The sequence below is a fragment of the Acinonyx jubatus genome, chromosome C2, assembly GCF_027475565.1.
Source record: "Acinonyx jubatus isolate Ajub_Pintada_27869175 chromosome C2, VMU_Ajub_asm_v1.0, whole genome shotgun sequence".
Classification (NCBI taxonomy): Eukaryota; Metazoa; Chordata; class Mammalia; order Carnivora; family Felidae; genus Acinonyx; species Acinonyx jubatus.
In genome coordinates, this window is record NC_069384.1 from 45,045,139 (window position 1) to 45,072,439 (window position 27,301).

General features: G+C 37.2%; 1 protein-coding gene and 1 long non-coding RNA gene across 8 annotated transcripts in view; one reads left to right on the forward strand and one right to left on the reverse strand.

Moving 5' to 3' along the window:
- EPHA6 (EPH receptor A6) overlaps positions 1 to 27,301 on the forward strand; it is an 856,998-nt gene that overhangs the window by 805,446 nt on the left and 24,251 nt on the right. For all 7 annotated transcript variants that reach the window (XM_027077585.2, XM_027077587.2, XM_027077586.2 and 4 more), the window contains one exon: positions 19,301 to 19,450. In XM_027077585.2, coding sequence (XP_026933386.1) covers positions 19,301 to 19,450 — 150 coding nt within the window. The remainder of the gene's footprint in view (positions 1 to 19,300; positions 19,451 to 27,301) is intronic.
- LOC113604798 (uncharacterized) lies at positions 1,921 to 18,484 on the reverse strand. The gene is made up of 3 exons (XR_003426817.2): positions 18,281 to 18,484; positions 17,980 to 18,144; positions 1,921 to 2,105 (listed from the first exon to the last, which is right to left on the reverse strand). It is a non-coding gene; the product is annotated as an uncharacterized LOC113604798 (long non-coding RNA).

Here is a 27,301-nt window from a genome sequence, read left to right on the forward strand (position 1 = left end):
TTAAAACAGACCTTTTTTTTCTCATAGAATACTCTCATAGGTTCCTTGGGGACCTGTCCCCAATTGTTATACATTTCTTTCCTGAAGATTTCTTATTAGTTTGTGCCTTTTAGAGCTTACAGTCATTTCATTAGTCTCTGTTTTCCAGCTATTCACCTCTCTGTTGTCATATTACACTTTTGGACAAAGTCCCTTTAAAAATATATGTATGAAGACCAAGCTGGCCCCATTCCGTAAGGTCCATATCTGACGCACAGGAAACATACTCCTCTGCCTGTTGTCAGTGAAAGAAAGCACAGCTGGGTTCTAATGTAATAATAATTACAATAACTGACTTTTACTGAGTGCATACTATGGGCAGGCACTGCTGCATGTACTATCTTATTAAACTTTCCCAAAAAGAGAAGAGTGGTACTGTTATCCTCAGTTTACAGTTGAAGAAACTGAGGCCTAGGGAGATGGATTTACCCAATGGTACCAGGCCCGGAGATGAGAGCCAAGACTCAAGACTTGGTGGTCACAGCTTTATTATGCATGCTTTTAACAATGACATTAAATTACAGATTTAGTATTAGCACCAAATACTGAATTGAGCTTTAGAATGGCATACCAATGTTCTCTCATTAAAACAGATACCAACCAACCAGTGTCTCACCTTTAAGCTTTTCCGGGCATGGACTCAAAGCAAGTGCCCTGTACTCTCCCTAACTCCAATGGCAAAGAAAAATTCTCTGTGTTCCTGTCAAAGCCCCTCATTAGATTTGACAAGAGAGTTGCCATAACATACCAACTATATTCTCCAAAAGTAATTATTTCCATACCAGCTTTTTCCACCTCAGTGATCTAGGTACTGAGCAACAAGTCCTAAAACCATTGCTTTTATTTTATTTTATTTTATTTTATTTTATTTTATTTTATTTTATTTTATATTTTTGCTTCTAATCTCCATTTCAAGTGTGTAATAATGTAAGAGAGGTTTGTAATGTAGAATACTTACCACGTACTTTTTTTTTTTTTTCCTCCTTGGCCTTTTTGAGCCTCAGCTAAAATTGAAACAGAAAGAGACAGAAATTATAACATTCTTTTTCAAAAATAAAGGCTATTTTCTGTCACCTAAAAGACAAGGATACGAGAGTGTATGACTTCTAGGAATGAGTGGGTATGTCCCCCTGTCAGTAGTAAAAACCTTAAAAGATGTATGTGTTGCAGACCTCAAGAAATGTTTCAGGGTCATGAAAAGAGTTTTTACTTCAGCTGATTTATATGTGCAATTTCAATAGGGTAGCCTGTTCTAGACTGCTTCCGGGGATCCACTGGTTAGGTCATGATGAAGCTGGTAACAACCTGTCAGTGTGCAATTTGGTTTGGAGGTGTGTTATCAATTTCCAAGGTATCTAATATCCCTGACTGAGCCGGCAGAATGTGGGGCAGTCTGCATCCAGCAATCATTGTGCCAATCTCTCCCACATATTAGGGTGCTGCCAGCTCTCCTCCCCAAACTGCTTCCATTTAAAACTTGCCAATACCAGCGACATCTGGGTGGCTCAGTTGTTTAAGTGTCCAACTCTTGGTTTCAGCTCAGTTCAGGATCTCAAGGTTCGTGAGTTTGAGTCCCATGTCCGTCTCTGTGCTGATGGCGTAGAGCCTCCTTGGGATTCTCTCTCTCTCTCTCTCTCTCTCTCTCTCTCTCTCTCACTGTCTTCCCCTGCCCTTCTCTCACTCTCTCTCTCAAAATAAATAAACTTAAAAAAAATTTAAAAATAGAAGTATAAAACTTCCCAAGAACATCCCAAAACAGGTTGAATGAGGATTCTCCCTCTTATATACTGTGCCTGGTCTTAGTTTTATTGGCATGTTAATTGAAATAAATTATTAATGAAATTTTAAGATTAAAGTAAACTATTAAAAATAGCTAGTGCATGTTTGTTTTATTTATCTATTATTAAAGAAATAGTCATTGTCTTAAGAAAAAACAAATAACAACAACAATTGTGGCAAGCAAGCTATTTCACAGTCGAATTCTTGACATGAAGGCTTTTTGTGAAACTGTGTTTTGCCACCTAAAACTTCCTCTTCCTTGTGGGAAATGTACTTCCACTTAAAAGCTGAAAGAGAAAATTCTAGTGCTTAAACAAGTGAAACAGTACATTTCAAGATAATAACACTATATAATTAATACGTAAAGCTCTTTACATTTATAGAATACTTTATCCACAATACTTTATTGAATTTTGACATAAGTAGAGCAGTATTATTATATCATAGGAAAAGCACTGATTTGAGGGCAGAGGCCTGTATCCAATTCTTAGATGTGGCATTTTCGTTGGCCATGTTGCCCTGGACAGTTTTCATGCCTTTTCTGACCTCTATTTTGTCTAAAACTGGTGGCAACTGTTTTTATTCGTAATAAGTAAGCTGAGTACAGGATCTATGCCTTATTTATCTTTGTGTCCACAGGTCCTAGCCTAGTGGCTGACAATAAGTGCTTCATGATAAGTAAATAAGTCTGTGAGGAATTATTATCTTCCATTTACAGATACGCAGAGTGAGTTAAAAAGTTTCAGTGACCTAGCATTACACAGCAAATAAGGAAAATGCCATGGTTGGTTGTCAAACAGGATCAAATTCCCAGAATTCTGACATATGTGGTGTCCAAAAAAGAAACATTAGTCACTGTGGAGGAGAACATCCATGTGTATATAGGAAAGTAGATTCTGAGAGTCTAGACTTCAGGGTGTTCCACAGGAGAACCGTTTTATCCCCCCTCCTCCCAGCGGATTCTTACAATTAGCAACAAACACAATGATGCCATTCCTCTTGGTGGAGATAAATATAGAACAGGGGTAGCACATCATTTCCCATTTTGAAATGACAGACATTTTTTTCCTGAGTATATTCTACGATTTTAGCACAGAGACTAAATATAAAAGAAATAATACTAATTATCACTCTTATATGAGCTAAGGACTGTTGCAAGCATTTTAGATACGTTCTCTTCTTTAATCCACAACACAGTCCCATAAGATACTAAGATTATCTCCACTTTACAGATGAGGAAATTGAGGTATGGCGAGGTAAGGTAGTTTGCCAAAAGGCCCAGAGCTCCTAAATAGCAGAGGCAGGATTTGGTCTAAGCAGTGTGACCTAAGAGCCTTGCTCTTAACCTCTATGTTTTACTGCCCCAAGATAATAAATAGAGAAATATAGGACACACAAAAAAGATCCTGATATGCACTTCCAAGTCCAACTGAGCTCAGCAAGAACACAAGGACTAGAAGAATAAACTGTGCCTCAGAGAAAGACCAAAAAATGTCTAGAAAACATATGGAAAGTAATTTCTTTTTGCTTCTATTTCTCTTATGCAACAATTTTCTATAACATGTGTTCAGATAAGCATTTAACTAAATATATTTTTTTCTAAACTTGCATATGACTAGAATAAATACGCTGAATTTTCAAGGGTGGCAGAAATATTGATTCTGTGACAATTGTGTTAGCCCAGGTTCCCTAGAAAACAGAGCCTCGGAAAGGAATTCAAAATGATGAAGCTTTCTTTGGGATGTACAAAAGCAGGGCATCTAGACTAAGGAAAAATGGAAGAAGGTAAAGCAATATCACAACCTAGTGGTACTTGCTCCTGCTTTACATGGGCCACAAAAACACAGTAGTTGAGAGATGTGTCCAATAACCATGCAGAACTTCTCCAAATGGGCTGTATGGAGAAAGCATGCTTTGAAATCATTTATGGGGAAAAGGGGAGAAAGAGGGATTTCTCTGTGCAACTCCCTCCCATCTCTGGTTTCCCAGTGGCCAGTGATTGTGGAATTGTGAGTTAATTCCCCCTTGTTTCCAAGTTGAATGGACTGGCACCTTAATGACCACATGATATGCCAACTTTCACATTCAGCAGTGTGGTAGATCAAGTCCAGAAATGATGGAAGTGACAAATTCTGAGCCCATAGCTAATGGACCTGAATGAGTGGAGGTGAACTTGGCATTCCCAAGGCAAGTGCCCAGTCAGAGCTCAGGGATGGCAGCCTGGTCCAAGAGGCAGATGAGGCTAATGGAAACTGACATGTTCCTTAATGTTTGTGTGACTTTTAGGAAGTCAACTTTAACTCAGATGAACAGAATCAAAAGTCAAGCCCACTAGGAATGAGCCATCTCCTTTTTAAGATACGACAACATCTAGGGTGTAGGGTATAGAGGAAGAAGAAATATACACATACACAACACACATTTATGATGTACACATATTTAGGTATATTATTTATAAAATTTCCTTCAATATCACAAAATATTCAGTACTGAATATTATAAGCCAACTACAACCATTGGATTTTTAGATATATAATTCTGAAAAGATATGGGTATTCAGAGGAAGCATTCCATCAGTGGTAGACAAGAGCAGGCTAGTCCTAATACAGCAGGAAGAAGAATGGAAAAGCCACTAGAAAGGAGTAGAAAGGAGTAGGCTACATCACAGGACAAAGACCAGGAAACAGGTGGGTTGTGTCAGAAGATGAAGAAAAGGGTTTTCCTGTTGGTGGGCGAGGCACAGTATCCAGAGCATTGGGTAGCAGATAGTGAATGGTAGTCCAAGAAGGCAAACATTCTATGCCAAAGTTTATGGATCTCACAATCAAAAATTCTAGTATCACTTTATTCTGATGAGACCTATACACTAGATAGGAGCAGGGCAAATATCTACGTATGAGAACTGGACAGGGGTTGATTTCAAATAAGCAAGCAGGACCTAATGAACAAGGAGGACACCCACAAGGCTTATTCAGTTTTGAGTCTTACACTGTGAGGGGCTCCCTGTCTAGGAGGAGTAGCAGCCCCTGAGCATAAGAAAGAGCTTAGTGTACCAGTGATAGCTAGGTATTCCTTCTTGGAGAGATTAGAGGAGTGTGGGGACAGGGAGTCAGATTAAATGGCCAGACGAGTCTTTTAATTACTAACTTTCCTGAATTAGAATACTGTGTTCTTTCAGCAAAATGTACTAAGCACTTATACCTGATATCCAATACGTATTTCAGACTAGCAACAAATACAAACATTGTACAATTTATTGGTTTTGATAGTCTACTCTAACATATCGCTACTTGAACATATTTCTCATGATCATGGAATATATATATATGTGTACATAGATGTACACATTTTCATTTTAATTTAATATTACTCTATAAATTTGTCCAATAATGGTTACCTACCTTCTGGACCACTGTGCAGTATGGGTTGTACTTATTTCACACTCACATTCACCTGTAATCCCTTCCTTCTTCCTTTCCACCCCCCATCAAGTGTAATGCAATTAATTCCTTAAACCATAGATGATAGAAATAATGTATACAGGTATGTAGCCATTTCCCCAAATTTATAAATTGGGTGCCAGGTTGAAAATAATGTCAGGTATCTGCATTTCTAATTTAGTGTTCTCCAAGGTAGCCTCTGACAACTGGCAAAAGTATCCTGCTCTGACAGTCTGACCCTTACACTCCAATTAAATGTAAAAACAGATCTGAATCTTTTTCACCCAGTTGTACTGTCAAGGCTAGTATAACTTGACTGTCACATAGAGCTCTTTAAATCAGCCTGCCAAGAAAATATGATTGTAGTACAGATTTTAGCATTCAGAAATGTTCACTCCCCTTTTACTTACACAGATTTTAAGGTTCAAAGCTATGCATTTTTATCAGACATTTTATTATCTTTCAACCTTTGTGAAGATCAATGTATTAGAATAGAGGAAGAACTTTTTCTCCTTTACTGCTGAAGTGATTTGGTACAAGGGAAGTACTAATGAGGATTTTTTTTTTATTCCTTACTGGAAGTTCCCATTGGACAGAAGGAGAAAGTTTTATTAAAAAGATGGGTGCAATGTTTGAATTCCATAATACTTCTGGAAAGTAAGCATCTGGTCAAAGTAGATGAGCATCTAGAAAAGGGACAAAAGTGTGGAGTTTTGAATTTTCTTAGAGATATGATGCTTCCAAGTTGCAGCATGTTTCAGCAAAAATTTAAACCATAAGAACCCTGACTTATAAGTATAAAAGAGAGAAACTTTTCAAAGTAGGTTTTTTTCCATTTATTTTAAATGTAATATAGTTCTTATTATAATGGCCTAATAATTATCATTTTTAGCATTTTCTGTCCTATTATGGATACAGAAAGCTAATCACTATTTTCCTTCTCATTGTCGTCCCAACCATTGTGATCCCAATGTTTATACTTTTAGAAGGTGGCATGCAAGTCATTCTGGCTTCAACTCCCATGGGTTGACTGAATCAAATTATTTTAGAGTGAACTTCATTTAAAAGAGCGAACTATTAAAATTTCTAGGTTTTCCTCTTGAAACAAACAAACAAAAATCCTAAATAAGTAAATCCAAGTCTAATACATTTAGGCTATTATCCCCATTGTATCATCAACAACACAGGGACTCACTGTACTAAATATGTCTCATTTTCCTTAAATTAAGAAAGTTCATCTTTCTTTGCTAACAGATATAGGCAAGGGAGGGTGGGACCATTTGAGGGTATGTGAAACTGAAAGATTGACAGCAGTGGCTGAAGTCAGGCAGAAAGCAGACAGCCCTGGGGAAGCATTGCTGACAGCAACACTAATGCACTACAACGCTGACATGCAACTTCCTCTAGATTCCAGAAAAAAGCCATTTGGGAAGAGCCTGTCAATAATGTAAAACTGGGCCAAATGGTTCTGGTTGTGGACTGCTAGCAAATGTCCACCCAAGACTAACTGGAGATAACCAAACTCATGTTTCAAATGAAAAATATAAATATAGCCTTCCTCAAATGAAAGGAAGTTTCCTGCAAATTAGAATGCTATTTTTTAAAAAGTATATAGGGTTTAACATCTCAGGTATTTTTCTACAACTAGACCTATTTTTTTTTCTTCCTGAATTCTCTGGGCTCTGCTTTAAGTTCAGTTTTGTTTACCAGCAAGATATGAGAACAAGTTTAATGCTGTGAAAGATGTTTTACTTAGAGCAATAATATGACAAGCAGAACTGAATGCATAGCAACTTGCACATTACATAAAGCTTTCCAGCCAACACTGGCTTTAAAATCACCAGTGAACTAAAAAAAAAAAAATGTATATATATATATTAGACTCAAGGTATAGATGAAAAGCACCATGTCAAAAACACAATTAAATAAATTATCTCCTTTTGTGCTTAAATAATGGATGAAGCTTATGGTAAGCATAACTGCTGTTTTTGATTCCTTGAATTGCTTCAGCAACTTGACCTTGGGTTGAATTCTCTGCAGTGTAATATTGAACCCATACGAAGTCCTTTTCCCTGAGCAAATTTGTTTTCAGAGGGGGATAAACAACTAAAAATTGATCCTATAGAATTTCATAAATGACAACAGTGAAAAACAACCTTTCTGAATGAATTTTCTTTCTTCTACCCACTTCACATATATATGTGAGAAAGCAAGAAAGAAAAAAAAAGTTGAACACTTGTCCTTCTTCCCTGTTAGGTAAACTACTTAAACTATAAATTTCATAAATAAATCATACAAAAATTATTACGGATTAAGTGGGAGAAGGTAAAAGATTGTTTTTTAACATGGAATTATTAATTTTAAATATTATAAGAAATCTTTCTAATTAACAGGTCCTTAGGGGATTTGTTCTAATATATAAATGTAAAATGTACGTAAACAATGCTTCGACAGCACATGAGAGTCCTTGAGAAGAGAATTTTCCAAAATTAGTGTTTGGGACTATTCCTCCTTTAACTTTGTTTACATGATTGATTGAATTCTCCATTTAGACATGTTAAACAGTAAATGTCATCGCATTCTTCTCTGGAATAAGGCAACTATCTAATCAGAGGAATTGAAATAAGTGTTTTTAATGTATTAAAATGTGCTGTCATGTGTGACTATTACAGAATTATTAAATAATGTTACTAACTCTCTGGACATGGCAAGATTTTCCTGCTTCTACTCTTCCCTGTATTTTTCCCCTAAGCCCCCATCAGCAATCCACAATGCAGCCAACGTGATCTAAAAAAGCAGCAAAACCCTTGGTTTTATCACCCTATTGCTTGAAGCATTTCAGTGGTTTTCCACTGCCATGAGAAAAGGTCCAAATTCTTTAAATGCATTAGGAAGCCCTTCATGATTCTGCTTGCTGCTTGCTTCTCTAGCCTCTGTCTCTCCCCACTCCCTCACCTCACACTCTATTCTCCAATTGCAACTTCTGTCAGTACCTCTAAATCTGTTATGATTTCTCTTTTGTACCTGTTCTTTCTACATAGTCCAGTCTTTCCTACTCCATCCCTGATCTCCTTTCTCACACCTCTTTTATTGGTCTAACTCCAATCTTCCCTAAGGTCCAAGCCTAGACATCATTTTCTCTTAGAAGCATTTTCTGACCTCCCCTACCATGGCATCTATCACATTTCATAGCATCACTTATTATGTATCATTATCATCCATTAAACAATAAATACTGTCACGATCTTATGCTACGTTTCCAATATTCCTATAACTGACATTAACTGAGTACCTATTATGCTCAGAGTCATTTCTAAGCTCTGAGAAAACAGAAAAGAACCAAGCAAACAAAATCGCTGCCTGAGGGAACTTATATTCTATACACACAACAAACATTTATTAGCAAGAACAGAGTGAAAGAAAACAGAACACTAGAGAACAAAAGGAAAAGAACAAATCGAGAAGAAGGTACAAAGTGAAATAAGAAAGAGCCAGGAAACCTTCAAAGCATAGAAATACAGGTTGATCTCTTAAAAGACCCCACCCCACTATTAGATAGGCCCTCTTTTATTTAAAACTTTGCCATTGACTTGTGATATTTGAAGATGGTATAGTTTCTTTCTTCATTCTACCTGCAGCCAAATACATTCAGATTCTGTCATTCGGCATTCCAGAGATGTCCTCCAGAGCCCTCTGCTGTCCACAATGAACAAGGCGTCAGAACCCAAGTGGTATACTTAAGCCTGAGCAAAACAAGCTGGAAGCTTATTTTACAAGCATTGCTTCTCCAAAATTTATTCACTGGGAAAATCTTCTGTAAAACTGTGAATATGTTATGCAAGTAAAATTAGACCTTTCAACCTGCTTGGTATGATACATGATCGCACACACTGCAGGTGATTCTGCAAGAAATAAAAGTAATTTAATTTTTTTATTAGACATTTAGTAGAAAAGGTCAAAAAAGAGATTTAGGATCCCTGTCATCCCTTTATACTTAAAAAATTAAAAGACCTTATTTACACCACTTTTTACCACATGATTCAGATCTTTCAGCCACAACAAAATTAGAGTGAAAACAAACAAAAAAAAATCGATCAAACCAATTGTATATAATTTTGCATGAAGAAATAGTGACATATGCATAGCAAATTATAAAATGCTGTGCCTGTGAACTCTGTTCTCTCTGAAGAGATGTCCTGGCCTCTTTGTCTTACTAGTCAAACTCCTACTTTCCTTTTAAACTCTACCTAAAACTTACCTCTGTTATGTCACCTTTCTGCTTCTCCTCATAGCCATCCCAAACAGCTGACCCTCCTTTTTTGCTGTCAAATGAATCTAGTACGGACTTCTGTTAGAGCCCTTACCCTCTGTGCTTCCATTATTTGTTTATGTCGGTGTGTCTCCTACTGTAAAATGATCTCCCTGAGGACAAGGAGAATGTCTTTGTGACTCAAGCACCTGGCATGTGAGATGTGTTTAAAACAAACAAACAAAAAATGACCAAAGAATAAGAGAATGAATGAATGAGTAAGTGAAAGCCACCAGTGACCTTCAGTGCCTTTCTGGGTGAGGCTCTCTATGAACTGAAAATTCAGATTGGGAAATTTTCCTTTCATCTTTTCCTTATCATTAACCAAGTTCATAATGATGACTAAGAAGGAACTAAAAAAGCAAAATTTGAATTCCACTTATACAGTATGGTTCTGAGACTGTACTTTTCATTTTACATCATTTGCCTAATTCATCTCATCGTCATCCCCTCAGCCAATAATCATTAAATTCTATTATAATCATAGCACCATGCTAAATACTCTAAAGTAGATTACAAAGAAGAATAAAAGAGTCTCCAAGATTTTTATAACCTTTCTGAGAAAACATTACATCCACATTTTAAAGAGCCAGATAATAGTACATAGAAGGTATGTAACACAGACAGTGGGTGTTACAGGCAGGCTCTTATGAGGAGCAAAATAGGAACTAAAGAAAAAGTTGACAAGACAACATTTCATGTTGGAATAATGGAATGAACAAAGGGTTGACTGTGTAGATTTCCTCAACTAAAATGCTGAGGGTGTAACAAATCTATATAAATTGTGGCAAATTGTAATCAGTCTATCGCAGAGTTAAAACTTATTCAGAATACTAGCATTTTAATAATTCTTTCAGCCAAAGTCTGCTTTCTAGATAGATTTATTTGTACAAGCATTTTTTGGTATTTCCAGCTCCAGGTACTTCCAGACTTTTCTCAAGTTCTTACCCACCTTTGAATATAAGTCCCCCAGCCCCATCCTTTCCATAAAGTAATGCTTCCTCAGTCTTTCGGAAGATTTTGCCCTCACTTGTGCAGTGTTTGGTTCCAAACAGACTGCCTCTAAAGATGTCATCATGTCATCTTGTCTCCCCGCCTTGGCTTACACTCAAAGCTAGCCTTTCTGACAATGGGTAATTTGAGGTCACAGCGCCACTCTGATCTGATGTATCACAACACTTCATGCGACAGCTGCAAGAGAAGACCTGCTTCTCATATATGTTCAGTCAGAACACTGTGGGTCTGTCAGGAAGACTCTGATTTAATGTATAAAGTGCCTGTGGGCATAATAATGATGCAGGAAGCAACGGAGCTCAGCACTAACCCTTTTTGTCTACGTTTCCTTATACAGAAGTGGAGGTTGTTCCTTCTAACTAGAGTATCAGCGTATTAACTCTAACTAGAGTTTTAGCATATTAACAAATCATAGAATATTAAACCTTCACTGGAGCTGCAAGATCACACAGTCCAACCCCCTCAATTGACAGAGAATCTGTAACTTGTCCAAGATCACACAATGAATTAGTGGGAAAAAAAAAAGAGGGATCAGAAGTCATACATTCGGCTCCACTGTCACTTTCTCTTCCTATGTTGCACATTCTGCTTCCAAAGTAAGCACCCCTTACTTATGAGGGTCACCACTGTGTATGCTCTAGAGTCCTATACACTTTCTCTGTCCTTTTTGAATAGGGTTTTCAAATAGGGTTAGCAAATAATACTAGTATAAAAATAAACATATTTCATTTTATGTAGTCTCTTTTCCTAATGACAGGATATGAATTTTTCCCCAAATAAATAGCATTGGATCATGGATGGCATAAGCACTAATTACTGCTTGTCATTAGTATTATTCTCACAGGGCAACCTGATAAGAAAGCAAAGTATACATTAATTTGAGGCCATTCAGATAAAAATGCTTTGTAGACACTTGTGTTATAAACATGAATTGTATTATTTTACATATTATATTAGCATTTAATGTATAAATATCCCAATATTAATGGTCAAAAATAATCTTTTACTCCCCCTTATGATTTATGCAGTACACTTTTTAGACCTATTACTCCTGTGTTAATATCCATAGATCTTTGCCATAAAACTATATGTGAGAAGCTTAAGAAACTTTGTCAAAATACACTGGGGAGGTAGCAGAGTGGGAATTAGTCTTCTGTACAGCTTGATTAAAAGGAAAAATAAAAGGAGAGGGATGGAAAGAAAAGATATAGAGTACTACTCTCCAGCAAGAGTAGGGATAGGATTTTTAACTCTGTTAGTATCCACTATCCCCTTGGGACCTTACCATACGGTATATTCCCAAAACCATAATGAACGATAGGTTGTGTTGAAAAAAATTACCTATACTGTCAATGGTATTTAAGTTATCTACACTCAGACACAATGGCAATTCTCATAATAAAGCATGTGTTTAATTCTAGCACATTACAGTAACATTGTGTCCTACTTTATCTGCCTTATAGGATGGCATAGAAAATCTAATTTAACAGATGTCCCCCATAACAGTGTTATTCACTTAATGATGTAGCACCTATGTTCTCATCGAAAGAGAGTACTGAGAAATAGGTGCCAGTGAATTATTTTCAGGAGCAATTTAGGAGGAAGCAGGTGAAAAGGATTCTAATTTCTGAGGCTTTGAATAGCACAATAAGCACTGTTTTATTACGGGAACAAAAAAATTAGCATTCACTGAGCTGTTTATGCATTTAGACAACGAATAAAAATGTAGTGTAGTTCCAGGTAGATAATGTGGGGAAAAGGAGAACGAGAACGTCTTTCTATAGTTAGGATTTTTTTTTTACAGAGTAGAAAACAAAGCTGGTGAGTTAGCTATTCATGTTTATTTGAAATCATTTCTCATCTGGTCCTATTCTTTATGAAAAATATGGTTTAAGTAAATTTCAAAAGTAGATCATCGTTCTTTTCATAATCAGAAGAGGGAGGTCGGGTTGAAGTTCAAGTGAGAGGGGGGACAGCAATGCCTACAGAAGCCAGGAGGATAATGGAAATGAGGCAAGTGCATCTGAGGAAGGCTTAGTGAGATGGTGGAGTGGAATGGTCATGCTCTGAAGTGGCAACACCCTGTCTAAAGGCATTTAGAGACAATAGGGGGAAAAAGAAAACAAAAACAAAACTTAGCCACAGAAAACCTAACTGCAAGCCCATTTCAGCTCAAGGCCAAACAGTTGGTCACCTTTAGATTCAGTAAAATCCAAGACCTTGAGACCTCAGCGAATACCCACACAAAGGCCCTTGGCACAGGGAGTGGAAGCCTGGCACAAGAAACAACTGTTAGGAAGTCTTTGTCTTATGTAAAGTATGAAAATAGTTGTTTCATGTTTATGGCCTAAAACAATGCTATTTACTATAAATTTCTGCAGCACTTATCATTCTATAAAAATTGGCTATTAAGAACCAGTCAGTGCCTTAATTTTTAAAATACCATGCAAAAAAAGGTCTTCTGCTTACAGCAAGAGTGTCTCAACCTGGCATGTATAAATCACATGATACTGATGCAAAATCGTGTGTATGTGTGTGTGTGTGTGTGATTCCATGTGTGCATTTGTGAAGACAAAAGGTTTGTATCTTAACCATTGTGTCACACCCCACAAAGAGAAGAGAAATACTCAGCAAAAGGCAAGAAATCCAGAAAGTATGATCAGGAAGATCCAGCTGTAGGCAGAAATCTGGCTGCCAACATTTAACCACAGAATTATACCCATGAAAGAATAAGATGAATGAGAGATGTCTCAGTTTTGGAAGGACACCGGCCGTGCAGTGGCAGGAAGGTAGGCATAGACAGAACTCCCTGGACCAAGATAGACAGATTTCCTCAAACTGGACAAGGCATGTCTGAATCACAATGACTGAGTCAGAGCTTGTCTACCAACAATTTATGTGTTGCCTCTGGCTCCTAAAAGCTTTTGTTTGAGAAGCTCACCCTTGAGCCTAGCACTGCAGGTGGTGGGCTGGTGACTCCAGATGAGAGAACTGGGATGCTGACATGGGCTGCAGTTACCATGCAGGTCCAAAAAAAGAGACTTTTAAGTACCTAAATTAAGGAGACAAACGTGTCCCGAGTGCCTACTATATGTTGGGTGCTTCGTGTGTACTATCTCATTTAATCTACTTCATAAATGTTATCTAGAAACCAAAATGTAAGTAGATCTCTCCTTTGTGACTACAGATGAATTCATTCCATTATAGCCCTCAGTCTTCAAGGAAGGACAAATATTATCCCCATATTTCAGAAAAAGATAAAGCTCCACACAACAGCAGAGTTGCCACAGGTCAGTAAACCTCAATGAAGGAGGGAAGTATACATCACTCCGTGAGGGTGTGGGATGTAGTTTTTAGAAATTTCACAATATAATGTAGCTGTACACAATATCATTTATTGGTTGGGGAATACAAACTAGAAAGAGATGTTCAGAGATAGAGTCACTTCTCAAGATCAGTAATTCTTAAGAGAAAGGAGAATATCCCCCAAGTGAGGATTTTCTGTAAACTAGTGTGTGAGAGATCTTTCTGCAATTTGCTATGACTTCCCAGGACACCATATTGAATTAAAGCAGAAGACCCCAGAGTGCCGATTCCTCCACCATTATTCCCCAAACCAGACCACCTTTGCCACAGATAATCCCACTGACAAGACATTTTAATGTAAAATGATCTTTCAGTAAACAAATTAATGCCCCTTTCATCTGACATCAGTAAGCATTCGCATAATGAGTTTTCCAAATAACCAGTGGTTGCTCATTAAGAGTATTTTAACCCATTAAAAGTAAAAAACAAAAAGGGAAAAAAGTCAGTGTCCTATTTTCATACCTTTCTAATATGTATTTTCATACTGTTACCTTCTTAAACTAAAAATGATTAAGTTATTTAAACTCTTCCGTATGAGTTAGGATGATCACTGTGACCATTAATTATCGGCCTGGGATGTGACTCAAGAGTGTGTTTGTCTCCTGTACTGTGTGTCATCAGGGTATCTGTTTATGTGGACTAGGTACCAACTCATACGGCCTGTCTACTTACAATTTAACAGTAGCCAAGAAACTGTAGGCAAACCATTAAAACGCACTGTAATTTACGAGTTTATGATCATTAATTCAAATCCCCTCATTTTGCAGATCTGAAATATAAGACTCAGAGTTAAGACTTGCCCAAAGTCACACAATGGACTGTAGAAGAGTTTCATCTCACTTAGAATGTGCAACCCATAAAGAGAAATACTTAAAATTGTTGTTGGAAATTTCTTAATCTGTAAGCATTGTATATATGTTTTAATTCTGACACTCATTGAAGTGTGCGTACTACAGAGATAGATTAAGAAAATTAAAAAAAAAATCTGCAGGCTGGTCGTTGTCTATTCTAACCATTTGCCTTTAAGATAACCATCAAATCCAGTGAATGAGAAATGGAGAGAGTCTTAAGTATTCTTGTTTCTCAGTAGAAGTTTTCTATTTGGTTTCAGTATTAAGCCTTTGTAACCTCACTATATTTCAATTGATTGTCTCCTCCACTGAAGATTAGAGGATTGGGTTCTAAACCTCAGATGTTAAATACAGTTATAATGCAATTCCTCTCAGGAGGTATGGGGTTTACAGGTATACAAGGTTACTGGTTGCCTCTTCAGCACTTTTCCTGCTATAACCCCTCTTTAGACACTAAGCTCTGAATATGACTTTTAAAGCAGAGAAAAGGTTTGCTAACAACCCTTTCCATAGTGAACCAGATCCGGTTTGCTTACTTCTTGTTTCTCCTTTGTTCCCTAAGTGATTAAGCTTGCTGGATAAGGCAGGTACTAGGAAATAAGAAGTCTTTTGAGTTACATTCAATCATTTTGATTAGCATCACTGGTAACTTTTTTCCCCCTCATAAACATATGGTAAAGCAATATGTAATGTTCCAATGATTGTGATTTCAAATCTAAAGTACTATTTGTTCATTCCTGAAACCTGAAACAAACATCTGGTGGTTAATGCTTTGAGAAAAAAGTAACATAGTGCATTACCTCTATGATTCAAGATCATGGGCAAAAATAAGTAGCTGGGATTAAACCACAAATGTTTGTTGGTCCACTCAATTAAAAAAAAAAAGGTGGAGGGGGAGAACTAAGCTTCTGTGTGTCCTCTAAAGTAGGAAAGGGGATAGAGTCCATGTGCTACTCTTAACGACCTCTTCCTTTCAGCTGTATCTTGCACTTAGAGATCAACTATATTCAGTCTGTATCCAGCCACTAGAAAAAAAAAAGATCTGAATGCTTCCTTATCTCCATCCCATATATGCTCAGAATTACTGAAATTTGTGCATACTGTCAGGTTCATGTTACCATGTGTTTTTATTAATTAGAATTATATCTCCTACATTAAAACTTCTGTGATGATATTTCATCTTCCAGATTTATTCTAGCTCACACTTCCCATTTCAAGATGACATTTGGAATAGAATTTGAAATAAAGATTTGCTGTCCATTTTGCAATGTTGTTTATCTTAGATAAACATTTTTGGTTTTTCATAGGGGTAGCGTATTGGTCTGCTAGGGATGCCATAACAAAATACCAGGGGCTGGATGGCTCAAGCAACAAAAACTTATTTTTCACAGTTCTGGAGGCTGGACATCCAAAATCTAAGTGTTGGCAGGTGTGGCTTCTCCTGAGGTCTCTCTCCTTGACTTGTAGATGGACAAATTCTTGCTGTGTCCTCCGATGGCCTTTCCCCTGTGCCTGCTCACATCTGGCATCTCTTCATCTTCTTATAAGGACAGCAATCATACTGAAGTAGGGCCCGCCCTTACAACCTCATTGAACTTTGATTACCTCTTAACAGGCCCTATCACCAAATACAGTCACAGTGGGGTTTAGGGCTTCAAAATGTGAACTTTGAGGAAACACAATTCAGTTCATAACAGATAGCAATGCTATTAATCAAGCATTCTGTAATATCTTCTCCTTGAGGAAAAAAAAAACTCTTAGGAAAGGGATAAAGTTATCATTTATATGTGATATCAGCTTATGCAAAATATAAATTTATATGTGATTCACTTACATGAGATGTCATTTATAAGTTAATGCACCTAGGGGTGTCTGGGTGGCTCAGTTGGTTGGGCATCCTACTTCAGCTCAGGTCATGATCTTACAGTTTGTGGGTTTGAGCTTCACATTGGGCTCTATGCTGATAGCTCAGATCCTAGAGCCTGCTTCAGATTCTGTCTCCCTCTCTCTCTGACCCTCCCCAGCTCATACTCTGTCTCTTTCTGTTTCAAATATAAATAAACATTAAAGATAATGATAGTAAGTGAATGCACCTAAAATAACCGTTAACTACTTTTTTTTATTGGCCTGTCTTAATAGAACTCACAAATATTTAGTAGGGCCAGCAGATTTCTATGTATTTTTTTGCCAGAAAGACAAAGAAAGATCCAGAATGAGAAATGTCAAATGAGACTGCTGCTCTTGCATCTGTTCTGAAGTTAGCTCTACAGATTTGGTCTTTATTCTCTGGAAATGTGGCTTCATATTCGAAACAAGCCTGAGCCTGACTTAAGTGGCTTTGAAATTCAGAGCCATGAGACCCAGGGACTTTAGCCACAAACATGCCATAAAACAAAGGCTGCTGGAGTGCTGGTGCACAAATACAACTCAGAGTGTCCTTGGTCCCCTCATGAAGTACAGACTGCAAGGTGTTTTTTCAGAATACTATTTTATGTGTTGGATCATTTACAGTACTTCCATTTCTGAATTTTTTTTTAATGTTCTGTGGTAGGGTTGCACAGTTTAGTAAATAAATATATAGGATACCCAGTCCAATTTGAATTGCAGATAAACCATGTGGTTTTTTTTAGTATAAATGTCTCATGAAATACTTGGACATAGTTACACACACACACACACACACACACACACACACACACACAATGTATTCCTTTATGGGGACATGCTTAGACTAAGAAAAGAAGAAACAAAAAGTATTTGTTATTTACCTGATATCCAGATGTAACAGTGGGGCCTATATTTTATCTGGCAACTCTACTTTGGGTTTAGAAATGAATCCTCCTCTTAAAACTCGCTTCCTCTGCCCATCACCCTCTTCAACTACTGTCACCAACTTTGTAAATTTAATTTCCTGGCCTTCATTTGGAAAGGCCAGTAAGTGTGAACACCGAAGGTTTCAGGCTCTGGCTTCCTTCCGTTATACTGCTATGATATATGCTTGCAGATGTTCAGTGTTACAACACTAAAATTAGTTTGGTCCAACTTTTTCCCCATGCTGAAGTATTTACATCTTTATATTGATACCCCATAATACTACTATGATAACATTAGTAGACATTATGTATTTAATAATGTTGAGAGGAATCTCTAAATCTCTAAACCCTGGGCTCAGTCTGCTCACCTGTAAAATCAGGGGATTGAATTCAAGGTATTATCCCCAAGGTTCCTTCAACATTTCCTTGCTACAGGTCTTTAAAATGAGGATTCCGTTAATGCTCTCATTTGCCTTGTAAACCTAATTATTCCCCTCTCGGATGAATCTCTTTTCGAGTAAGTGCTTAGATTACTAAAAAAGAAAAAAAAAAGAAAAAAAAAAGTAGTGTTTAGATTACTCGATTCATGGCTTCACCTTTAAAAATGTTCGACCTAACTTCCTCAAGGGCCAATGAATGCACCCACTGTTGCCTCCCACCCCCACTCACCCTAACATCAGACTCTGAACGCAGTGGGGGATCAGATGATGTGATCCTGGAAATGCTGATAATGATGAAACAATTCCATCGAGGTGCGTTCTGACTTAAAAATCTATGTTGCCAGCAGAAGCCATCTCCGCGGTCTGGGCGCAGCTCGTTCTCTTCCGCCATCTAGTGGCGTCGAGGGTGCCCTCCTCCGCTCAGCTTGCTGTTCCGCGCTGCAAAGATTTCAGATTGTAACTCAAACGGATGAATTGTTTTATTCTTGTCATTACAGTAAAAAGGGATTTATAGAGTGTTTCGAGAGATAAAATGTAATAAATGTTGATAAAAAAATAAGTATAACACATTAGTCGACTTTAATACCTGAACAATATAGATTAAATTCATGCAATTGTATCTCTTTAACATGTTCAAATGTTAACTTGAACACCGAAGAACAAGAATATAAACTAGCCTAAAGTATCATAAAGAAAGATTATCCTTCTCAGGTGCTCTTGTATTATGTTAAAGGATTTCTTAATTTGAAGTAAATATAATCATAGATAAAAAGGAAAGAGAAAGTTCTGATAAACATTGAATTACAGAGAATGTCTCCGTTCTGTATTTAACTGTTTATCTTCAATTAAGTTAGAACGTATTATCATTATTATTTATACATGTAATAGTGTTTAATGAATGCTGAACGATATTTGGTGTTAACGTTCTATAATCCAGAACTTTCTTCAAATGGCATGATAGTGAGTTTAATTGTGTGAATCTAAAGTGAAAATAAATTTCTCTAATGAATGAAATAAAGTATTTCTGAAGTGTGACTTATTTCCCATTAAAGTTGTTTTCACTGAATAATTATTATAGGAAAGATATTTCTGACATTTAACATTATTCTGGTTCTCTTACTTTTATTTAAAATGCCAATGCTATCATGCAGTATTTAGATCTTTCTAACAAAATCTATTTAATTGGACTGCCACTTGGTTTTTTAATATACTTGTGAGCCAGCTGAGAAATCTCCAATTTGTTTTCCAGGGTGGGAAAATTCCGATAAGGTGGACAGCCCCAGAAGCTATTGCCTATAGAAAGTTCTCCTCGGCAAGTGACGCATGGAGCTATGGCATTGTCATGTGGGAGGTCATGTCCTACGGAGAGAGACCTTATTGGGAAATGTCTAATCAAGATGTAAGTGCCCCAATAGTTAAACTTATTTTTTAAGTATAAACACATTAGCCCTGAGGAGCAAATATGCTTTTTGCCCTCAGATTAGCCTTTATCTTCCTGAGAGCTGTTCAGGGTCTGTGGCTGAGTTTGAGAAGCTAAGTAACCTTTCACTCTGAGCTGTCCTGGGTGTCATAGGGACCAGCTGATGGGCTTTGTCATGTGAGTACCTGGTCCACATATTACATCTGAGACTTCTACACTCATTGCTTTAATGCAGTATGACTGCGCTAATGCAACTGTCTTGATCTACAAGTAACAAAAAACAAAGAATAATGTTTACCTTTCCTTTCTTCCTTAAGGCAGTGCAATGCACCACTGTAAAGAGGAAATTAATTTAAACTAGATATTTTAGAAGAAAAAGAGCAAATTCTTTCAGGCAGAGTATTATCAATATGACATTTGATATTGTTCTTTTGAGGTATGTGACCCTTTATGCAATTTCTTTTGTTTCTATTTGACCTATAAAGATTACCTGGGTGATTAATAATATTGTACAACAGGAGAGTTCTCTGTGACCTCCTAAGAGATAAAAACAGTAATCAGAGAATGTAAGTACCCTGACAATGCAAATAAGTGTACTGTCAGAACTGAAAATATATGTTAATTTCACACATTTCCATCTCAGAACTTGGACTTTGTCCACTCACTTGCCAAAGTATCTAATGGTTTCTGAAACAATACTAATGGAAAATCATCTCTAATGTGATCCTGAATGTTCACAGGTTTAAAAAAAAAGAGGAAAAAAAAAGACCATGTAACTGTAGAAAATCTCTAAACACACTCGAGTAAAACAGTTTTCACATCTCTTTTGTTTTTTCTAGCCAATTGCTTGGGCAGTCCCTCCGTACATCAGACCCCATTACTCCATCCCAAACTCAAGTTGTCCAAGTATCTAAAGGACTCACCCAGCAACAAAGAAAGTTTTAATACCAGGAATAGAGAAAACTTAGTTTTGATTAGCTCACCATGGCTATTGTTTCTCCCTGCCATAGAGTGTTACTTTTGAAGCTGAGTCCTGCTCAGTCCTATGGGAGCCTACCAACTCTGTGAAGAATGCCAGGTCTAGAAACCTACATGGCAGCAGGTTGGAGGTCATACACACTGTTAAGTCATTGTCCTCCAAAGCACATCATGAAAACAGCCCATGTGACTAGGTCCTGCAGAACATCTGCCCTGAGGTATAGAGTGTGCCATAACAAGCAACATCTGCTCTACTCCCAAAACTTAGACTTTGGGATCCAGGCCAGGCTACAGTCTACTATTCTTCTGGGAATTTTATTCAAAGGATGTCATTGCTCTTCTCTGCTGCTGGACCTTGTTTGGAGCAATTTGTGACCTCCTCCGCAGTTCTTCTTAAAATTGAATATCAAGGACACCTGGGTGTCTCAGTCAGTTAAGAGTCTGACTTCAGCTCCGGTCATGATCTCCCAGTTCATGAGTTTGAGCCCTACGTCAGGCTGTCTGCTGTCAGCATAGAGCCTGCTTTGGATCCTCTGTCTCCGTCTCTCTCTGCCCTTCCCCTGCTTGTTCTCTCTCTCTCTTTCAAAATAAATAAATAAACTTAAAAAAAATGAATCTCTGAAGCAGAAATTTGCCCCCTATGATCCCCAAAGGAAATCATTTTTTTAACCTGTTATCCAAGGTAATGGAAGCCCTGGATTCAGTCACCATAGTTCCTACTCTACTCTAAGCCCAAAATAATGCTTGCCTACTTGTCCTACTTTCTCATGACTAAAATAGGCCATTCAAACAAATCTCTAGAATAAAAAAATCCTTTCCCGATGAATTACAGTCTTCACTGAACAGAAGAGCCCTCACTTCAAGTACCCTCTTTCATTAGTACCCCATTTAACCCTTAACCAGTCCCCCTAGCATGCTTCAAACAAAAACTGCCGAACTGATAGGGCTCCAAACATTACAAATAATGTATTCTCACTGGTAAAAAGTTCTTGAGCATTCACAGCTGACATACGTATATTTTTTTGCACATTATGTACCAGTAATATATTCATTTATTCATTTAAAAACATTTATTGGGTGTTTTCTTTGTTCTAGGAACTAGAAATAGAACAGGGAACAAATGTTATACCTGGAAGGGACCAAAAAGATTATCTAGTCCAACCCAAGTCCAACTTGCTTATGAAACTGAGGCATACAGAAACAACATGATTTCCTTAGAATCCTATAGTAAGTGACTTAATGGTAATATTAGAACACATGCTCATAAACTTCTAGAATAAGTCATGGGCAAGTAAAAGAGAAGAAGAAATAACTGCTCCTTTTCTTGGTGGTTTGGTTTACAGTCCAAAGAGCTCCCCATGTAGGGCTGGTGATGTCTTGCCTCATGGAACTTACATTCCAGCAGAAGGGAGATACACTGTAAACAAAGTACATAAGTAAAAGATACAGTATCTAACATGATAACCACTGTTTCTGGGGAAAAACATGAAAAGAGGATAAAAAATTCTAGGGCACTGATTTTGAATACAACATGTATATTGCCACATACATTCATAGAAGTCATTTCTATGTGGTCATAAAAGTCATAATTAGCCATTCTTATTAAATATTTATAAATAATCTTTATTATATCAGATGAGATAAATAAACATAAAGAGAAGTTCCATTATTTTTCCTGCCCCCTGGGTTATCATCTAACGGCTGAAGTGCACTGTGCCACCAATTTAGTAACCATATCTATTATGTAGACCATAATTTAACCATGAAAGTCACTTAATTTTCAAAGTGCCTAGCTTCATGACCAATAAATATAATAAAAAGACTGGGTTAGATTGTTAATATCCCTTTCAGCGATAACAAGTTATGATTTTCATAATCTCTGAAGAAATTATCATACTTGTCTCAGCAAAAGAATGATTCCAATTGTTCTTTTCTGAGGTTTCGGACATTCCTGAAACTCTGTGGGGTGCCAAGAATGAGATAGGACTTCCACAGAACAGAGTAGATATAAATTTAAGATACCATACCACAAAACAGATTTTTTAGGAGAGTAGCCTCTGAGGGGAAAATGTCCAAATAAGTAATTTCCAACATAGACTACCATGTAAACTGTTCTTAATTGTTGCCCAGAGAGTTCCAAACTCTGTTGTCAACCCTTCCCTTCCTGGAGCTGGCCCAATAGCTTGCCCAGCCATTCTGGCCATGTGTATTGATTACCTGTGGCCAAGATGACCATTTAGAGAATGATTCTGTCTATTAAACCTCATTTGGCCACAAAGAGTATATCTGGAACCAGGAGAAGCTGCTGCAGCCAGTAATAGACTCCTGACATTAAGGCCATTCTCCTTTGTCCACAATTGCCAATGCCCAGAGCACAAGGCTGAACCTGAATGTTCCCTTCACCCAGAGCTTGGCTGCTTTTTGAGGACCAGATAGGAACTAAGCGGGCAATTTTCAAAGTCTTTGAGTGGCTACCAAAGAGTATTCAAGCAAGAATCTAAAAATAGGAGGAGAACAAGAAGTTGTGGGTGGGGGAAGGATTCAAACTCTTGAGGTCCTCAGATCAATACAAGACCAGGGGAAAGCGGTAAGAGCTAAAATCCTTTATGTATCTTGTGACTATTTTTTGCTGCTGCTGTAAAGATTTGAAATTCTGTTTAGCGTAACATATTGGAAGTCAGCATATCTGTGACAGATCCTATAACCAGGATTTCTGTTTGGAAGCAGAAATAGCTTAATCAAAACTTCCCCACCTGCTCCTCTCCAAATACTGGTTGGTTATTCTCTATTTGTTCTGCATTTCTCATTTGTTTGGTCAAAGTATAGTCTTATGTTTGCCAAGGTGCATTTTAAATAAAGAAAGTAATATTTTAGACAATAAAAATCCAACTATGTTCTGTTTGAATATTTTATGTTTTTACTACATTTTGGTTAGTTTAACTAAGCTATGGGCTTAGTTAAATACGGAATATTAACATGTTTTACAATTTTAAATGAGTTTAGGAAATTTCAGATCATTTTTATAAAATAGTCCCTCTATTCTGTAGACCCTGGCAAATTTTGTTACAATGAGCAATTCTGAGTTTGTAGAATCTGTTTTACTGAATAATATAATGAGTTTCCCAAAGGTCAGTGGTACTGTACATTAGGGAAAGGAACTGAGAAAAAACAGAGTATACAAGATTAGTCCATAAAAGGCCTAACAAACATTACAGCAGGTGCCATCTGCTTAGCTATTCAGTAGTTACTTATTAAACATGTGCCAGTCACTGGGCCCAGGTGTGCATGTGGTATGGGGATGGAGAACTAGAAAACCCAGTTCCTGCTCTCAAGGAGGCCACTATGTAGATGAGGAAGTGAAGTTCTGACATTTGTAAATCTCAGCCCTGTCCCCAAATAGAATGTGCGTTCCTCAAGTGTAGTCATCATACTGCCTTCTTTTTTATTAGAAACAACACTGTGTGAATGGAACGGTTTTCTTTTTTTTTTTTAATATACCAAAAAAGTATGCATACTCTATTTTTCAGCGTTCTTTTGATTTTAAATGACAAAAACTCAACCCAAACTAACTTAAATTAAAAAAAAAATTTTTTTTTTCATTCATGAGACTAAGAAGGTTTAATGGTGCTGAATCCCAAGGACCGTGCAGTATTTTTAATGCTTCCCTGGGTCAACGGACCTCATTTTCTCCTACCGCAAAGGTCCTCTTTCTTGTATTCTTTACACTCTGGGGCTCAGGACTCCTCAGCAGAATGAAACATTTTTCCTCTGTGAAAATTCATACACCAATCCCAGAGACGACTCTGGTTGGCTCTGTCAGGGTCCTGCCCAAACCTGAGCCAAAACCGTGCCAAGGAAATTGATGCTGTGATTGGCCAAGCTAGCTTTATGTACCAGCCCGTGCCTTTAGAGGTGGGTGGAGCACTGTGATTGGAAATTTCCACATAATCACACCCAGTGAGAGAGGAGGTCCCCAAAGGAAAGTAGTTGTACCTCCAGAGATAGACTGTTTTGTCCTTTTTGGTATACATAATTTTCAAAAGCAACTTTGTTTATTGTAGTATCAAAGGGCACTAAAACATTAATATAGTGCATCATTGTATTCTAGTGAGGGAGCTGGTATATTGGCAAGATCATGAGAGCTTTGGAGCAAGGTTCTTCAACCTCAGAACTGTTGACATATTGACTGTTGGGCTGAGTAGTTCTTTGTTGTGGGGACTGCCTTGTGCATTGTAGGATGTTTTGCAGTGTCCTCAGCCTCTACTCACCAGATGTCAGTACCATCTTCCCAGACATGATAACCAAAAATGTCTCCAGTCAGAGATGGGGCACACAAATCACAGCCAGTGAAGAATCACTGTTTTAGTCTGGAAAGATCTGGGTTCAAATGCAAGCTCCACAGTTCACTGGCTGTGTTATCTTAGGAAAGTGGTTTAAGCTTTTTGAGATACTGTCTGTAACAGTATTCAGAATACTCAACTGCAGGATTCAAAAGAATTAGAGATAATGTCTGTAAAACACCAGGTACATAGAAGGTATTTAATTAATCAAATGTAATAAACATAGCTTGCATTTCTGAGAAAGTATTTTAGATTATGGCTCATTTAATCTTGAAAATAACTATCTAAAATAAATCCTATTATTACTCCCATTTCTGGGTGAGATAACTAAAGCTTTCTAGAAAGTTTAAATAACCTACCCAAGGTTACTAGCGTTGGTAGAACTGAAGTTCAAGCCCCCTGCTTACTCCAAAGTGCATGGGTTTTTTTTTTTTATGTTTATTTATTTATTTTGAGAGGGAGAGCATGTACACAAGCAAGCAGGGGAGGGGCAGAGAGAGGGAGAGAGAGAATCCCAAGCATGTTCCATGCTGTCAGCGCAGAGCCCAACACAGGGCTCAATCTCATGAACTGTGATGAGGTGGTGACCTGAGCTGAAATCAAGTTGGACACCCAACTGACTGAGCCACCAAGTTGCCCCCAAGCTATACTGTGCAAGTCTAATTTTCAAAGAAATCTCTATACCACAGTTCTACATAACGAAATCAAAGCATCTTTAATTATGTATGCCACTCTGTCATACAAGAAGTGTTTCATTGTTTTCTGTTAGCAAAAGAATGCAGATTGACTCACTGTTGTTTGGAACTATAAATCTTTTCTGCAGTGTTCTGGGTTTTGATATTAAAAATTTATGAAATGTACCATTTTTATAACATTTCTCAAAAATATATACAGCAGTAGCTTAAAATCAAATTCGAATGATGGACAAATTTAGCCTACTAGCCGAAACGTGTCACAGGTACATTGAAGGTGCACAGCTCCTTACTGTTTTCTAGCTTTTTTTTTATGATGCTGCTGGATAATTTTTATGTTGTTTTCATTCAAGTTCAAAATAATTGTTTACTATACAGTGGAAGGACAATGTAATGCTAGGAGCTATGCAGGTTCCGAAGATGACAGACACCAAGGGCACCACAGTTCTCCCAACACTTACACTGTGTAATGTGCTTAACAGAAGAAAATGGAAGCAAAACATGAGCAGCAGGAAACATTAAATAACCAAATCCCCACAGAGCTAATATGTAGGGAGGAGAACTAATGCCACATAAATGAGAGGCGACTTGGCTCAAACTGATGATCTGAACACAAGACCAGAGTCTTGGGTCGGGTTTGGTTTTGTTTTTAGTTTTTCCCTTGACATAATGCCGTATAAAAAAAAAAAAAAAAAAAAAAGTCTCCTTGAAGCAATTTGAAACCCTATTGTCTCCTGGGTATGGTATCATTTAGGCATATGCTACTAAGCTAGTTCAGTTTCCCAAAAAGATAGCCAGTATCAGGGATCATCTCATTTGAAAGCTTACAAGGAAACATAACGCTGTCTCAGTGTTTCTGTGGGGTTTTATTCCCTTCAGTTTTCAAAAGTTTTTACGTAATAATGAGTTTTGCTTTAGATTGCTTTTGGAAACTTACCTGAAGAAACAAAATTGGAGTTTATCTTCAGGGTTTTCCTTTTATAGGTGATATGGTTGAAAAGAACCTTTTGACCTTGTCTGAATTGATTCCTTTTTTCAAAATTTATGAAGGAAGAAAATAACCTTTTACCATATTTCTTGTTTGTCCTCATAATTCTATAACCTTTTCAATTATAAATCAGTGTTTCAGCCAAGAATGGTGGATGTGTAGAATCCACTTACCTAGAAATGCAGTATGGTTTTATGAGTCGGAGAGTCCAGTCATTTCCAATTTTTGTCTCTGATTAGATTTTCCAAACTCTTCTTTATTATGTAATGGTTCTTGTGTAATGATCTGTGGAAGATACAGGAAATTGCTAAAGACCCATTCCCATTATTTCAACTTTTCCATATTACCGAGGGAATTTTTGCATTTCTTTAAATATGTACTCTACCAAGGCAATTGTCAAAATGGCCTTCCTTTTCTCAATTTTTCAATAATTCCTTCTATTGGTACATAGAAAATAGCAACATTTTAATTAAATTCATACTAATTACACTAGCATAATGCATGTCTGCTGCAGAGGCAAGAGTAATAGGGGATATTATGAAAGGCAATTAATCACCATTGTAAATAATTCAAATGGCAAAGTTCTAAGTAGAGGAAACCAATAACTAATATACTACTACCTCGGTGTAATTTCCAAGGGAAACTTTTTTAACCAAACAACCACAAAGCTGAAGAATGTATACATGCCAGTAATGTTTTCATAAAAAATTAATTATACCTTCAATATATTTATATATTGAAATGTATTTACAATCTTTAGCTCTTACAAATTTTATTCCATCTTTTGCTGTCTTTGGAGCATTTACAAAGAGGACATTTTAAAATCTCCCTT